The sequence below is a fragment of the Protopterus annectens genome, chromosome 2.part0 (genome assembly GCF_019279795.1).
Source record: "Protopterus annectens isolate FY-2018-M chromosome 2.part0, PAN1.0, whole genome shotgun sequence".
Classification (NCBI taxonomy): domain Eukaryota; kingdom Metazoa; phylum Chordata; order Ceratodontiformes; family Protopteridae; genus Protopterus; species Protopterus annectens.
Genome location: NC_056728.1, coordinates 1,588,210,042 through 1,588,228,479, shown reverse-complemented (window position 1 = coordinate 1,588,228,479; position 18,438 = coordinate 1,588,210,042). Strand labels below are relative to the sequence as shown.

Genomic DNA, 18,438 nt, shown 5'->3' with positions numbered 1-18,438 from the left:
AAAACATGAGAAACTGGAAGCTCTTCTTTATGGATATTTGTAGTACTATACAAGCAATGAAATGTTTAATCCTTTTAAATTTATTTATGGGTCAGGCTTCTTTTTATCAACCAGAGCAGAACAAGTTCTGGACAATAATTAATAATGAGTTGTATGAATTTGTGTGTGTGTTTGGGGGGGGGGCAACAGTTAAGTTGACCCTTCCAATAGAACAATTGTGGTTTAGGATGATCTGATTTGAAACGTTATTTTGAGCTACACAGATGGGTATAATTTGAAATAGGTGATGATGATGATGAAGTGGGGGTTCAATAAATAGAGAGTGGGATTTTGGATGTACATCCTTAAGGAGAATAATAACGACCATACAGAATTTGCTACTTTATGAATACAATAAAATATTTTAAGAACTAAACCAACACGAGAATGTAATAAGGAGATTTTGCTCATAGAAATGAGAGCAAGTAATGGTACAGAAAACAGGCAAGTAGTGGATGGAATTCAGTGGAGAAAACTGGCAAAGGACCCAAGCTATTGGGAGCAGATAACCAGAGAGGGATAGGTAACAGAGTGGGATATAGCCAAGAAGACATTTGGACTGTAGGCTAGAAACTGTCTTCCCTACTAGGGCTTGATATCATAGTATATGCAAATAGAAAGGGATAGAGGAATCTTGGGTGAAAGACCTACTCTAGTAGGGTTTATACTTGAATCTAGAAAAGAAACTGCTATTAAAAAAGATCATTAGTAAGGCATGTAAAATATTGCATGATACTTGTAAGAATGAATCAGAAGATGTTAGAAAAGATTGGGAAGAGAGGCTGGAAAAGGAGTTTACAAGGAAACAGTTGGAGGATATATGCATGTCTCCCAAGGATGCAGCAAAGTCCAGAAGGATTAGGATCTTTGTTTGGAGGTGTTTACATAGGTATTTTTATACCCCAGTCAATCTTCAAAGAAATTTTCTTCAGGTAGATTGCAAATATTGTAGGTGTTATGGGGAGGAAAGAGGTAACTGGAATCTCTAAATGGAAGCAAATGTAGAAAATTTATGACTGACTAAGTTTTCAAATGATTGCAAGCTGGGGATTATCATAGACTACCCTGCAGACACTAGCATTCTTCAAGATATCTCTGAATAACAAATGGTGTGAAAGCCATGGTCTTAAACTCAGTGTTAAGAAATGCATAATTGCACCCTTTGGGAAGTCAACCATCCTGGCTACTACCATGTTGATAATACTCCCCTAAGAGTGGAACCAGTGGTCAGGGATCTTTGTATGCATGTAGACAGTAGCCTTACCTTCATCCTCCATGTGGTCACAGTGGCGAGGAAATCCTTTTATATTATGCAGTTTATAAGTAAGGGCATGGAATCAGAGTATAGGCAAATAAAGAAATAGGAGGTCCTAAACATAAGACCAAGACTGGTAGGGTTTTTAGTAGAATCTGGAATAGAAGCTGCCATTAAAAAAGGAAAAATTAGTAGAGCATATAAAATATTGCATGAAAACTATAAGAATCAATCAGAGGAGATTAGAAAGGATTGGGAAGAGAGACTGGATAAGCAATTCACAATGAAACGTTGGGAGGATATATGTGTGTCTCCTAAATATGCAACATAATTGAGAAGATTTAGGATTTTTGCTTGGAAATGTTTACAATAGATATTTTTTTACTCCAAGTAGACTCCAGAGAATTTTTCCTCAGGTAGACGGCAAATGCTGGAGGTGTGACAGGGAAGAAAAAGGTAATTGGGAGCATATTTTCGGGAGTGTAATGAGTTGGTAGACTTTAAAGATTCCCTGCAGACTGCTCTGTCGAAGATGCTGGGTGAGCAAGTTGGAGTGAGTAGGGAATTTTATTTTTGAGCTATTATACAAACTCGGAGTTGCCTAGACATGGTAAGGCCTTGCTGTGTCTAATTATGGTGGCTGCCAAAAAAAGCTATTACTAGAAAATGGAAATCAAAATCTAAACCAACTATACTAGAAGTAGTGAATATAGTAACAGAGATAAAACAAATGGAATTGAAATCTTTAGAAAAGGGTAGGAGCAAATTACCATAGGGGAAAAAATGGAAATTGTGAGAACAGTACATACAGGGGAGAAATGAGGTTTAAAATAAAGCAGGACTTAAATGAACTATGTAATGTTTGACTGAAAATGATTGGGTAGATAAGTGATGTATAATGTTTGCAAATGGGAGTGTGTCAGTATGGTTTGTGATATAAAATGCTTGCAACTAGGATTGTGTCTGCGTGGCTTGTTTTCAATTATATAAATGTATGATTGCCTCTCTTGTAAGTGATGGTTTAATAAAGATGTTTCTTGTTTAAAAAAAAGTGGCGGGAATTGAATAGTTTATGTAATGTTATATGTTTATATAGCAATATATGTGATGTATAATGTTTATAAACGTGAACTTGTAAGTACAGTTTGTTTATTTTTATGTAAATGTAAATTTGCCTATGTCACAAGTGACGATTCAGTAAAGGTGTTGAAAAAAAAAAGCATGCCATCTAGGTCCAGAGATGTCATTATCCCAATGTAGTCCATCCTTATCAGAGCAATTATAGAGCACAGTGCCCCCTTTGGTATGTACCTGACCATGCAGCAGCTAGAGCGACCTCAGGGGTTCCTTACTAAAAGAATACAACGCATAACAAATCTGCCATATGCAGAGCACCTTAAAGCCCTTTCCCACTACTCAGTCTCCTATAGACTGTTGAGGAGTAATCTATGCCTGGCTTACAAGACATCCTCAAACCCCAAGCTCATGAATCTCCTCCATATTTATAAGTCAAAGGGTACCAGAAATATAGGTCTAGGGACCTGAATTTTTTCTGTGAGTTAAACAGAACATGCTGGAGAAACAGTTGTGTCCCAGAGATTATCCCTCCTATGGAACGGACTTCTAATCCATATGATGCTGAATTTGTCTAGTACCCAGTTTAATCACAACCTGGACCAGTGGATGGGGAATAGGAAATTTATACCAGACCTGGCACCCTGTGTCCCTTATGGACAGAGGTAGCTTATAAATACCTGGCCCTCAATGTCCTACTTGGATACAGGACAGCATTATTTTTTCTGGAAAACTTGGCTAGGCATAGAAAGGCCCCCTCTGTGTTGTTAGCCTAGTAACAATCTATGAATCTGTGTTTTGGAAGTGTAAAGAATTGACGGACTTTTGAAATTCCGTAAAGTACTCTGTCAGAAATATTAGGTGAGCAAATGGCTGTAACAAAGGACATTCATTTTTTGATCTGAGACATAAGGTCTGCATTTAATAAGGTCATACTAAGTTTAATTAGGTTGACTGCTAAAAAAGCAATTACTAGAAAATGGAAAGGAGAGTCTAAGGGAAATGTATCTGAAGTATTGAATATTATACGAGGTAGAATAACTGGAAGAAGAATCTTTAGAAAAGGGAAGGAGCAAATTACAATAATTAATTGGAAATTGTGAGAAAAATACATGCAAAATAATGTGGAGGCAGAGGAGTAAGGTTTTTGGGAAGGCAGAAATTCAGCAGTTTGTCGTTTTGACTAATAATTACAAAGAAATGTATGCGATGTATAATGTATATAAATGAAAAAATGTTAATATGGTTTGTTTTCTTTTCTGTTGATGTATATTTACCTATGTCTTAAGTGGTAATTTTATAAGTGTTTAAAATGTGGAATGTAGTCATCACCATTGTAAATGCAAAGTCAGCATCACATGGCTTGTTAGAAATTACATCTGCTTTTTGCATATGGATCTCATGTTTGTATGGAAGGCCCAGTACAGGACTAGGGAAGTGTAAGTCCCACAAATATGCCTGAAATAAGTATGCTCATGGGGTATCTCAGGGAATCAGGGAGAACACTTTGCTCTGTGGTACTTTCTTGTTTGTCTGATTATTTTGCAACAGAACCATCTTATTCAGTTAAAGTACACATTTTGGTTATCTCAGCATTTCTGCGTCTTGATTCATCCCTTCCCTGGCAAACCATTTGCTGATAAAACAGTTCTTTAAGGGGGGTCCTGCATCTCCATCCACCCAGGAAGGCCATCCCTTCACCCTAGGACTTCAACATTTTGCTGTACGAATAAGAACTTGGATCCATTTGAGTCACCAGCTTATTCTCCAGTAAACTTACTAGGTGGCTGCTTTTCTGTTGGCAGTGACGTACACTAGAAGAATTTGAGAACTGCAGGCCCATATTTGCAAGGAGTCTTTCACAGGGCTCTACATAAACAGCATAAATCTCAGAACTGATTCTTCTTTCTTCCAAAAATGATTTCAGATATTTTTCCCAGTCATAGAATTCACTGACCTGTCTTCTTTTTCACAACCAGCAAGTAAACGGGAAAGGTTGCTATATTAGCAGAAACGGGGACTTTAAGCAAGTGGAACATACTCTATGAGCCATCTGCCATATTAGCAGTCTCTTTTAGAGACACCTCTTCCAAATATTATATGGAAGATGGACAGTTCAGAATTTTACACACTGCTATTCTGCAGGGTCTTTTCTGTGTATTCAGCCACTAGGATTAGAAAGGCAGAAAAAAGGGAAAGATCCATTCTCCATTCTGGTTTCCACCATTCTGATACTTTTTTGTTAACCGCCCTATATGTCATGAATACCACTATCACTACCAGTGATCCATATAAGGAATGAAGTACAGTTGTGGGATTACACTCACCATAACTGCAGATTTTTCAGGTAGGGTCACAGTTGCAGTTCTAGCTCTCTCCCAACTTCTCCTTTTTTGGTCTTCCTGATTTCATCCTTTTTTTCTTTCTTTTTTAAATTTTTTCCAGAGGTAAAACATTGATCAAATAGCGACCAATTACAGGGTCAGTCTGGTAGCTGAGAAGGGGAGTGAAGTGGTATTCCTGCTACCAGCCATCCCATCACATCCCTAATAATCACATTGTTGGTCTCCAAATTGTGGGAATTCATTCCACCTAATATCAAAGATATTTGTACTTAGATGAGTTTAGATATTTGTTCAAATATTATCCAACTTAAGTTGCTAATCATAATTTATAAATACACCTTCAAGAATCACCCAACAACTAAATATTGACAAAACTGAAGTTATACCAGGGAAGTGTATATGCCCTTTCCCCACTGTTGTGTGACCTCTGAGTTGGTATATATAATTAGCAAGGGGGTTTGCTCCCCTGTAAAAACATTGGTTTTGGATCTGGTTAGATATTGTAGGTATTTTTAGCTGTTGATATTAAAGTGTTTAGGTATTTTTTGTGTCAATATTTAGGCTATCAATATTTAGTATTTAGATATTAAGAACTGCACTCATAGACACACACACACGCGTGTATTTTTCTATGTGCAGTTTAGTACTTGCAACAATGTAGAACTTAGGTTTTCTTGCATTTTTTTGGGGCGTGTTGGTGGGATCACCCTAACTGCCCTGAACAGGACCCCCAGTGGTGTATGACTGCTTAGTGTAATGCTATAAAGAAGTCTCAAGGACAAAGAGAATCCAGTGTATTTTAAAAGTATCTGGTGCGTGGCAAATGGATTTAATTTCTTGATTGTGCTCTCAGAAATCTGAGATGGTGAATACTTGAATAATCTGTAGTGTAACACAAGTCAGAAAATGGTTTTAAACAGTGTTATGTCAACGTTAACATAGAATATTATGGATGTGTTTCTAATCATAGCTCACTTGTTATGTGTTTAAGAAATGGATGTCAAGAGCAAAGAGCATTGAGCATTAGCTGCATTTATGTACTGTGTATTTACCAAGAGAAAAAGAGTAGGAGAGCAAAAGGAGTAGCACGCTTAACACTGCCACAGAGATAGTGGCCAAAAGATAAGTGCACCTTTGATGGTTAGAGGTGATGGGCACTTCACACAGTCAGAGAGTTTTTGTGTATGGATGTTCTGTGCATTATTGCAGATTATACAATGACCCTCCATTAATATTCCAAAACATGCACGCTGATTTGCTAGCGTGCCCGTTGTAAATCCCACAATATACCAATGGAAAAAGGTCCGGTCGCCCAAACTTTTTTCCATTTGTATAAAGTGTCCAAAACTTTAAAAAAAAATGGAGCAACGGAGACTTTCTTTTCTCCGTTGCTTCTGTTTCAAAGCATTGATGTACTGGGTATGCGTGGGAACGCAAGTCCCATACGCATGCGCAGTACATCAACACACGGAAGCAGTATACCACCACCGGCAGAAGAACAGTAATGCGTCATTATACAAAGACATTATTTAAGAAAAGTATTTTTTTCTTAAATAATGCCCCCCCCCCCCCCCCATTTGGGTGGATTTGATATAGTCCGTTGTGTGTTCCGTTTGGCTGGTGGGTGAGTGTTTGCAAAGTGAATTTTGGTGGCTGGTGTTCACTAAAGATTCGATGAATACATCTTTCGCAGAATTAATATAGACCCCTATAAACCTCGTGATTCGCCCTCGTGATTAAACCATGCCAACCGTGGGTAAATCTTCAATATACCACACCACGTCATCGGTTATTGCTTAAGTATATTGCAGTTTTTGAAGCTATTGTAGTTTTCCCAAGTATGTTCTGTGATGGTTAATTTGTGATCTAGCATGAGATTAGAGCATAACAGGTGTGAAAAGTGCACAACATAGAGGTAATGTTCATGTATACAAATGTAACCAGAATGTGTGTACAAGCAAAGCTCAAATTTGACAGCCATGATGAACATGCAACAACTTGGGTTGTGATAGAAGAGACCTGATCATAATTATTTGTAGTGTAGTGTATGATGCTTTATCTTCTCTGATGTACTGCAGAAGTGAAAAAATGCAGTGGCGCTCACTTTTTAGGGGCAACAAAGGAGCACTGCATGGTTGTGAGTTGTTCAGACTTGCACACTAGGCAGTAATTAGTTTGAGTGTAGCATACTGGTAAATATGTTACCCCAATTAGAACTGAAATCTTAATTTCAATATTGTGTTTAATTGCCAGAATTTAGAAATATTAATTTATTTTTTCTTTGTGCCACATTTCACAGAAATGATGAATACTCACTTTTCTGTAGATTACAAATAATGCTGTAGGACAGCAGGTTTGATACAAACCACAAAGTCCTAAACCTAACTTCTGCAATAGAATTAATATAAAATACATTGTTTATGTTAAAAGTGACATTTCAGTTCATGTTTGCATATAGGATGATCTCATATCAGAATTCTGGACCAAGGCTTGGGATGTTTGTTTACTGAAGTGTCAGGATATTCATTTGCAGCTTCTATAAACTGTGTCTATATTAGTTCCGCGAAAGACATATTCATCAAATATGTCTTCAGTGAACACCAGCTGCTGAAATTCACTTCAGTGAACTATGGAGTTTTTCCCATGGTTTGCAAACACTTGGTCATCACCTCAACTTTGCCCTTTTTCCCACTGTAGTGCGATCTTGGAGTTGGTATATACAGTTGGGGGATTAGGGGGGCAAAGCCTCCCCATTTGGGTGGATTTGATATAGTCCATTGTGTGTTCTGTTTGGCTGGTGGGTGAGTGTTTGCGAAGTGAATTTTGGTGGCTGGTGTTCACTGAAAATTTGATGAATACGTCTTTCGCAGAATTAGTATAGACCCCCCTATAAACCTGTTGGAAAAACTTCATAAATTTGGACGGTATAGTAGTTACAGCTTTAGCAATAATTTGCATATCACTCTTTGTAAAGCTACAAAACATTGAGAAGTATAGAAAAAGAACCGATCTAATCCCTAGTCTCCTGTCTGCCTTGTCAGCTTTGACTAGCCTACACTTCTCTCAACTAGCGAGACTGGAGTAATTGTATAATAAGACTGCAACGTTTGCACGTAACCCTTTTCATCAAACATCACTGTCTTGTACTTCAGTCACTTACTACCTTTAAACACCTCATGTAGTAAGATTGCCCACAACATCCTCTACAGCCCAGACAGATGCTCTGCCACCGGCCAGGTATTGAATTGGTACTCACCACACCAAGAACTGCATTTCAGTAAACCAACACTTAATGTTTACTCAGAAATCTAAGAATCGTAATGGTGATTACCTATACTCTGCATATGTTGTTAAACTGTGGAACTCTCACCTAACAAACATCAGAAATATCTCGTATCATCTACTATTTAAAACCACCTTGAAAACATACCTGTCAAAAAAATTTCTGCAGTTATAGCAACCCGTTTACTAATCATTTCCCTTCTGTATTTTAAAATTCCACTAAAATCTTACTAATCTGCAAAACAATCTTACTCTTGTACCGGGTCCACTTCTTATACAGCCAAATCAAGTAAATATCATACGATCCTCACACTTTCTCACCTATTTGCATGGTCACAAAGTAATAACTGCCCTTCCTATGGAACAGGCTTCCTATCCACGTGAAGATGAGTCTATCTGTTACCCAGTTTAAGTGCAACCCAGACGAGTAGATGGGAAATAGGAAATTTATACCAGGTCTGGCCCCCATGTCCCTTATGGATTGCTTGGCCCTCAATGCCCTCTTTGGATACAGGAGATCATTATTCTTGTAGGAAAACTTGACTAGGCTTAGAAAGGTCCCCTGGGTCTTTGGCCTAGTAACAATGTATGAATCTATGAACTGTTTGGGTAAACTTGCATATGCCTCATCTACTGTCTGTGTGCTAAAATGTCACTGTGGCTTTTTTTATATAAACTGTAAAATAATGTGATGAATGCTCTTTAGTTATGTATACTGGATAGTATACTTAACATGGTGATCAACTGTTATATATTTATTAACATTTGTTGACCGGAAAGTCCACTGGGTCAAAAACACATTTTCAGTGGAGGCCCCAGGGAGAAAAGCTCCATTTACAAATCCAAGAAATATTTTTAAGATCATATTATATTTACAGAAATAACCAAAAATGTTTTTATACAATTTTCTAAAGATTTGAAATATATAAAGTTTTATACAGTTCTACAGCATACACAATTTTCTAAAGATTAATAAAACATAGAATGCAAAGGATTATGTAATCTTGTTAGTGGTAGTATACATGGATTATTTTTAGTGTGACTCAAAATACGGAGAAGGACAGTAGATGCCTTCTTATTTAAAAAAAAAATTATGCATGTCAATTCATGGTCGATTTTGGCCTGATAATGAGGTTACAAGAGAAAAAAATGCCAAAGAAATACAAAATGAGATCAGGTTCACAGGAAAAGATTTTCTTGAAAATGATAGAAATCATACTACTTTGATGTGTTAGATATAATTTAAGGTGGTCTATGGCTTTGTTTACTGGGGAAGATTGGTTTGTTGAGGAAGTGATTCTTTAACTAAAGTGAGTTTTAAATTTTTAAAGAATCCAATTGTGTGTGATAGAGCAAGATAGGGCTTTCCATAGTTTAGGTACAGAGTGAGTACAGGAAATATTTAGGAGTTGTTTGTTAGTGGACCAAAGATTTCTGTTGAGGGTGTAGAATTGTAAGGTAGAATGGAGAGAAGGGAAATTATCTGGGTTGTATATTAGTTTATGAGCTAGAATTAGCTGGGTGTAATGAAAGAAGTGGGGGGGGATTCAAGCCATAATTCCTTAATGGCTTGATGGTGGTGAGTTTGGTATGGGTCCAGTGGCGAATTTTGTTATTTTGTATTAGCATGATTGTAGTTTGTTGCTCAGAGATGTATGCAGGTTAGTAACAGTGGGGGAACCATAGAGAAGGGATGGGAGTTGCCAGTTTTATTTTTGTGGGATTATCCATGTATAGGTTCAGTCTGTAGAGATTGCCTAGTTTGAAGTGTGTTTTTTTATTGTGTTTAGAATATGTTGTTCAAAGGATAGTTTATCATTGGTAGTAATGCCTAGTAATTTTGCCGACTTCAGTTTCTGTCCTGTTATGGGAGTAAATCCTAGTCATGTGGAGGTGGTTTAGATGAAATGAATAGTAGTTTGGATTTTTTGGGATTTAGTAGAAGTTGTGCTTCATGTAGCCAAATTACTATGGTTATAAAGGCCTTTTTTGTTATTTTTTGGAGGCCTGAGAAGTTATTGGAGGATGCTATGTTAGTACAATCATGTATTGGATGAGTGAATTTTGAAGTGGGACAGAGTGAAGATCATTTATGAACACATTGAAAAGCAAAGGTCTTACTGTTAAACAGTATATAAATGTGGTGATCAGCTGTCAATAGCTCAGTGTTATACATTTTATTCTTAGCTCATGCTACTTGTCTGTTAAAAAGTATGATTTATGTAACTTTTCTCCCTGGGCCTCCACTGAAAAGGGGCTTTGCCCAGTTGTTTTTTCTTAGTAATCAAAGGATGATAAATTAAATAAGTAAATGAATAAGCCAACATATCATATAGCTTATATGGTAAAGCTTTTATGAAAATTGAAAATCTGGTTGTTGACTTCTGACTGTTTATATTTCTGCCAGTTAGGTGTTGAATTCCATGTTGCAAAGTATTGACAATGACTGATTAGTGATTTTAAATTGAAAATGTGCTGTTTTTATTTTTGCCTTTTAGCCGACCATCAATAATATTTATAGATGAATTGGATGCATTATGTCCAAAGAGAGAGGGTGCTCAAAATGAAGTAGAGAAGAGAGTTGTTGCTTCATTGTTGACACTGATGGATGGCATTGGCTCGGTAAGTTCATTATGAAGGTGGTCGTGAGGTGTAACTTTGAATGAAAAGTGTACAATTCCTGTGCCATATTTATAAATTACAGTGGTTATAGCAGTTTCTTTGGGGGAGGGTCATTGTAACAGTAAGTTTTAACATTTGAATTCTCCCATCTTAAATATCTTTTCTCCTGTCCAGAGTTTTCATCCCTTTGTCCCAATGAAGACCTTCACAGGTCTTGCACCAGCATTCCACAGGAGCTTGGTTGATGCGAGAAGCACTCAGCCATAAGCAGCCTTCCTTGGAACTTTCTTCTGTTCTCACTGCTATCACTGATTCATATCCAACATCAAAGCTGGAGTCATTTTCTTTTCTTAGTGCTCATGCTTATTGGCTAGTTACTGTTTTTCTTCATAGCCTTTATAACCACTACTAAAAATATACAAAGCAACATCGCAGTAGCACAGAGGCAAGGTGTCCCGTCCTGTTTTTGCTACCTGCAGCCTAAATTCAGGAATATAGGCAGGCCACTGATAGGTTAGGCAGGAAGGGATAGGATGAAATGATTATTGTCATACAGTCTTGTCTCAGAGGGATGGTGGAGAAGCATTCACTTCATATGCAACCTCTGGTGAAGAGTAGGAGTCTTACTAGACAGCATTAATGTGAGGAAGTATGATACTACATCACTGAAGTCGTGCATACTGCCGTTCCTCCAGGATAGAAGTACAAATCAACCACAACATCATGATAATGCCTATCACATCTTCAGACCCACTGACAATTATGAGGGCATATCAGTATTTGTCAAGGATATCATCACATCACGACAAATTCATTGGGACATCACTTATGAGCTTCTAGATGTCCAAATAACTTTAAACAAGACTAATTCCCGCTTCACAGTTAGCATTAGAACACCATCTATGTTGTCTTCTGAGCAGGATAACTGTCTCAACACATTAGCCAAAATTCCTGTTAAATCAAATGCTTTTCTATTGGGGGACTTCAACTATCCATCAATAAACTGGCTGACCTACACTGCCAATGGTTGGCATGCCCAGTGCTTCCTTGAGCTTATAAATGCTAACTCTCTTTTACAAATAGTTAACATTCCAACTAGGGATCCCCGTATCCTAGATCAGGTCTTCACAAATGTGGTCAATTTGTTAAATTAGGCCATCATTTAGTGATCTTTTCCTTTCAAACTGGTTGTACTTCCTCTGTATATAGCTGTGTGTTTAGGGACTTCTCAAAGGCAAACTTTCTTCAGTTACTTGATGACTTAGATAAATTATGCTATACTCCTCTTCTGAAGGATCCTATTGCTAAAGCTGCTACCTAGGCCTCTGACTTCTACTCCCACTTAAATAGTTATATTGATAAGGCAGTCTGTGTCCACTACAGATGTAATGAGAAGGTTAAAAACAAACCCCTGTGGCCGAATACCCATATAAATAAATTATATAACTAAAAAGAAACTGCTTAATGCTTATAAGAGGTCTCATTCTACCTACCTTAAGAGCACACTTAAGCCAAGTAACAAAGAGCTTAAGGGGGCTATTAGGAAGCTTAACGCTGAGTATAAACTTAAAATAGCAACTAAAACCAAACATAATTGCAAAATATTTCTTTAACTATGTCAGGAAGTAAAGAACTAACACCTAACAGAGTGCAGACCTAGCCCACAATAATACTACACACTGACCCAAAGGAAATAGCTAATAACTTTGCTAACAAATTTAGTGCAATTTTTACTCCACCTACAATTATAGCTACCCCACAAGTTCCACAATTATAACCACTCCCATTAATTACTATGGAGCAAGTTCCATCAGCCCTTCCAAAAATTAAGAGCGCTTCATCCATCTGTCCTGACAACATACTAGGTTCCCTAATTCAGTGCCAAATATGGCCTTTATGAACCCCTACTTAAACTATTTAATCTAGGCCTTTCCACTGGTTACATACCTGAAGCCTGGAAAACTGGTATTGTAATGCTATTACACAAAAGTATCCCATCTACGTACCCTTGTACCTAGAGACCCATTAGTCTAACTAGCCTCCTATGTAAAGCTATGGAGTGCATTTTTTCAGGCATCTTTAATCTGGACATTGAAAATCGCTGGACCCTCATCAGTTTGCCTTCATTAAAGGAAGGTTCTGTCTCTTTCACCTCATTAATTTCTTTGAAAAATTAACTGAAGCAGTGGATAGTGGAGTTATGCAGTACCTAGAGCATACCTAGACCTGGCCATAGCCCTTAACCCTATTCCCCAAGCAAGCATTACTTTTTTTTTTAACAAGAAACATCGTTATTGAGTTATCAGTAATGACCTAGACAATCATATATTTATATAAATGAAAGCAAACCATGTTGACATATTTTCAGTTGCAAATGTTACGCATCACTTATCTATACTGTCATTGCCATTCAAACACTACATAGCTCATTCAGTTGCTGCCTTCCCTTAATTCTCATTCGTCTTTCAAAGCATTATTCTGCATGCACTGTTCCCACAACTCCCATTTTTTTCTGTGCAAGGTGTTCCAGCCCTTCTCTAAAGATACCACTTTCAGTTCTCTTATCTCTGTTAGTATATTCACTACTTCTAATACAGTTGATATAGACTTCGATTTCCATTTTCTAGTATTTGCTTTTTTGGCAGCCACCAGAATTAAATTCAGCAAGGCCTTTCGATGTTTAGGTAATTCCGATTGTATATCACGGTTTTAAAAAAAAATTGTTTCCTTAGTTACATCAGTTAGCTCATCCAGTATTTCTGACAGAGTAGTCTGAAGGGAATTTTTAAAGTCTGTCAACTCATTACTCTCCTAAAAAATATGTACCCAATTACTGATTTTCTTCCCTATCAAACCTCCAACATTTCAATCCATCTGATGAAAAATTATTTGTAGGCTGTTTGGGGTATAAAACAATCTATGCAGGCACTTCCAAGCAAAGATCCTAAATCCTCTAGACCTTGTTGCATATTTGGGAGCCATAAAAATATCCTCCCAGTGTTTCTTTGTTAACTGCTTATCCAGTCCCCAATCCTTTCTAACCTGTCTGATTTCTGTAGTTATCATACAGTATTTTATGTGCCGTACTAATTATCCCTATTTTTATAGCAGCTTCTGTTCTAGATTCTACTAAAAACTGTACCAGTTCTTGTTTTTTTGCTTATGATCTCCCTATTTCTTTCTCTTTGCCTATATTCTGATATCAGTCATTGATAAAGGGAGGTCAGTTTCTAGCCTACAGTCCAAATGGATTCTTGGCCTCTTCCAATTTTATTACTTTCCCTCTGTATTTATTTGCTCCCAATACCTTGGTTGCTTTGTCATTTCTTAAGTAAATTCCAGCCCATCTTTACTGTTCTCTGTATCCCTAACTGCAGTCGTCCCTATTGGAAGAATCTCCTTTCTCCATTTCCGTGTTGGCTTAGTTCTTGGAATACTTTCTGCTACTTTATGAATATAATATTTCTGTATGGTTATTGTTATTCTCCGTAAGGATCTGCTTCCAAAATACCCATTCAAATCAGGTAATCCGAAACTACTTTGTTCTATTGGAAGGATCAGCTTATCCAGCTTGACTATTGCCATCTTCCCCTCCCAGATAAAATCCTTCAACTCTTTATTAATTGCTGTTCACAATGTCTCCTCTAGTTGATAAAAAATATATCTGACCTGTGTATAAAACTAAAGGGACTAAAAACATTTCACTGCTTGTACTCATATTGTGCTATTCATATACATAAAACAGAGCTTCCAATTTCTCAGTTTTTTATTATCTTTTGTTTAGTCTCTTCTCATATATTCATAACTTCTATAACAGAATCCTTTTTAATCCATACTGTCAAGTACGTCTTTTTATCATGTCTCCATAAATATGGGTATTGCTGGACCAATTCATGTGTGAGTACATAATTTATAGCTCTTGCCTTTGTTTTATCTTTTTTTTAATGTTGTATCCCAAAAAGACTTGAAACTGTCTCAGAATGTCCCATAACACTGAAATGTCCTTTTTTGCTTTAATCTTGTATGAAATATTATCATCTACAAATAAAGCCATTTTTTCTTGATTACCATACCAATTATATATTTGAATTTCTGAGTCCCTTATTGTCTTTGCTAGTGCTTCTAAATATAATGCAAATGACAAAGGGGAAAGAGGACACTCCTGCCTTGTTCTTATGCTCAAACAGAACTAATCAGAGAGGACCCCCACATTAATTTTCTCCTCCAATCCTTCACATATATCTTCCTAATCAACCTTATAATTTTATTAGAAAATGCAAATGCTTCCATTGCCCTACTCATAAAATCCCAGCTTACTATATTGAATGCTTTCTTTGCATCAGGACCCGACAACAGTATGTTCTTACTTTCTGCTTCCCTCTGGATCATCATTGTTCTATTAATGTGTCAAATGTTTGCACCCATTCTACAAAACCATATTAATTTATAGTTTTCGATTTTAGCATCTCCTTTGACATTCTTTTAGCCGTTATAGACAAAAACCGTTTATAATCATGGTTAAGAATTTAAAATACTATTAAACAAAATCCTGCAGATCATCTTCACTTTATTTCCTCCTAGCTTCCAAACTTTTCCAGGAATACCATCTATTTCTAGAGACTTTCCTGTTGATTAGTTATACATCACCATCTTTATCTCATCTTCTCCTGTCCTAACTGTTAGTAATTGAGCCTCATCTACCACTAACCTTGGCACATTTAATTCTTCCATAATCATATTCATTTATACTTTGTCTTGATTTCCTCATTTCTCTGCTTTATATAGATTTTCATAACATTTCTAAAATATTTCTAATACCTCTATAGCATCTCTGGTTAAATTCCTTGTTATAGTATTCCTAAGCTTAGCAACAACCCTTTGTACTTTTTTTTTCCTGAGCTATTGTGCTAAAAGCTTTTGTGCTCTCGAGTTATCAAAAAACAGTTGCTTAACAGGAATCTTTCTAAACTTATGCATATTATTGAGGTAACCCCTTATTTTCTCTTGCAGTTGCACCTCTTCATGTTCTGTGAGATTCCCCTATTCTGCAATACTTTAATCTTTGTCATTCCCTCTAAATAATTCATGTTACTTTTTAACCATATCTCTTTTTCTTTTATTTCTTCTCTATTTTTAAACTACACTTTAATTTTATGCCACTCCCTTGTTATATTCTCAGAAGAAATATTTATCTTCCGTAATAACTCCTAAATAATTTCTACTACCCTTTCCTTAAATTCCTCTCTTTTTAACAGATAGGTGGGGAAACACCAGTGTCTCATTTTTATTCTATTACCCTGCATTTTTATTTTAGTAATCGGCACATGATCTGAAATATTTATTGGATGTGTACCAAAATATTCAAGTAAATGCACATGTTCCGGTGAAATATAATTCTCTCTAAATTAGCTCCGTTTTTGTACCTTGGGGAATAATATGCAAATTATCTCCAAACTCCTACTACTGAATTCACATCTTCCATACCAAATATTTTCATAAATGTCTTCAAAAATCTACCCTCTTTTGTTATACTTTCCCTTCTAGGCCCCTGAGAATTCCAATCTCTACCTATAAGTAATATTCTCTGCTGAAAGCTGATCATTTCCTCACGTAATTTTTTTAAGCTCCATTGTAGCAGTGTTAGGTGAATTATAAATACAAACCAGCCTAATCCTCCTCCCTTGCCAGTAGCCCATTGGTACTACAAATTTACCGTTATTTTTTTCCTGTTCTAGCACTATTGGAACTCTTCTCACAATTAATAGAAGTACTCATCTTTTCCTTTTTTCCAGATATTCCATTGAATAACCATCCTAAAATCCTTTCTTTGTCAAAATCACATACTCGGCTCTTTCCAAGTGTGTCTCCTGTAGCTTAGCTATTTGCACTCTGCATTTTTAAATACAGTTCACTACTCTTTCTTTTTTATATACCTGTAAGAACTTTCACATTTAAAGATAATATGGAAAGAATCATTGTGATAAGAAGCTGTTATTCCCACATTTTGTGTATACCCGCTTTTTTTAAATGTCTAGTTTCAGCTGGTGTGTTACATGCATACACTAATGTTTTGGCAGGTTGATCTTTTGTATGGTTGCTTCTTGTCATAGCCATTCTAACCTACATCACATCTTATATGACCTTTCATTTTAATGAAAGCCCTCAAAAAAATCCCAGAACACATTAACTTAATGCAAACACTAAAATTATATACATCTTCAAATAATAAAGTTTAACCCTTATAATGGGAGCAGTTGTCCCAGATTGAGAGCCATGCTTGAATTAACGTATAATGAAGGTTATCCATGCTAAAAGACATATGGTTCAGCCAATGCTTCTGCTTACAGTAAGTTCAGTCTGTTTTTGTCCTTATTCCTCTCCCAGATGTAGAAGACAACTTGAATGCTTTCAGAAAACATTATCTTCTAGTTATTGAAAGAAAGAAGTGTTCTGTTTTTATTGCCTCTTATCAGATTATCTCCATAGAAACACGAGAACCAGATACACAGTTGCCGTCTATTTCAAACTTCTCATGTTGCAGTGTGAGCACTTATTTGCTAGAAGAAAACTGCATTACATTCAGTGTTCTTATATTTACTTGCTTCCTCCTAAAACTTGTGATTAGATCAAGCCAAAGGCCTTAATCCAGTCACCCCTATGCAAAAGCAATAAAAAGCATATCAGCTTTACTTGTATTATGATGTTTAGTCCAAGCTTTCTTCTCTTCTCATTTCTTACATTACATTGCCTACATTTCTTAAAACTAAACACAAAGAAAGAAATAATAAGGAAAAAGTGTACCTGTTTACTTTAGTATCCCTATTACACTAAAAAAACTGAAAAGCTTTACTTTGTTGCATGCAGTGTGTCATGTTTATAAAAATACTGTTAAGGACAAAATTTTATTTAGTTACCTCTTCCCTTTCCCTTTCCGTCTCCTTAATATTCTTCCACATTTAATTACATAAAGTAAGGCATATACTCTGGAGTCCCTTACAAGTTTAACAAAGTCAAAAAATGCCCAGTTTTCCAGGTTTTCTTGTTTCATCATATTTCATAAATGTAATTGATGCTTTGTTTTCCCATATTTATTCATTAATTTCCGAATTGCTCTTTTTCCCAAATACAGGCTCTGGTTAATTTCCAAGGTACTCCTGGTTCTTCTATTCAACTCCTGTGCCTTTTTTTGTCTCTCATGCATTTTCCTTTGTCAGTGAAACATTTTCCAATGTTCCATAGTCTCTCGATGAGCTTTATCATCAGAAGAATATGAAGCAGAATCTACTTCTGTTTTTGATAGTTCACTTTTTGTCGAGCAAACTTTTATACTTCCTCCTTAGCATGTTCTGCATCAAAAAATGACGGACTCTCCAGGAACAAAATATACTCAAGATAGCTGGATACAGCAGCTTGAATCTAACGCCTGCTCGTCAACATTCCCTAATTGCAGAAGTCCTGTTCTGCCTGGTGTACAGTGAGTAATCATTTTCCACAAATGCTCAGCTGTCTCCAACTTTTAGTACTGTGTCCTTCTGCCACAGTTTTGTTAGAATCAACTGCCTCTGCTGACAGGATTGCATCTTTACTATTAAAGGTCTTGGCTGCTTTCTCTTGGCCAGGTTTGGAGCATACACACAATGTGCCCGTTCAGTTAACAACTCCTGCTGTGGAATACCAGTCCAGTTGCTTATATGTGCTTTCATAAAATTAATGCACACTGTTTTTTCCAGTCTCTCTGGTACAGCATAAAATCTCAGGTTTTCCCCTTGTGCTCTGTCATTTAATTTCATCACGTTTTGAAACATCTTTTCTTGCACAGTC

General features: G+C 36.5%; 1 protein-coding gene across 1 annotated transcript in view; it reads left to right on the top strand.

Moving 5' to 3' along the window:
- LOC122792856 (ATPase family protein 2 homolog) overlaps window positions 1-18,438 on the top strand; it is a 1,253,755-nt gene that overhangs the window by 330,107 nt on the left and 905,210 nt on the right. Inside the window, exon 8 of the mRNA XM_044060416.1 lies at window positions 10,494-10,617. Coding sequence (XP_043916351.1) covers window positions 10,494-10,617 — 124 coding nt within the window. The remainder of the gene's footprint in view (window positions 1-10,493; window positions 10,618-18,438) is intronic.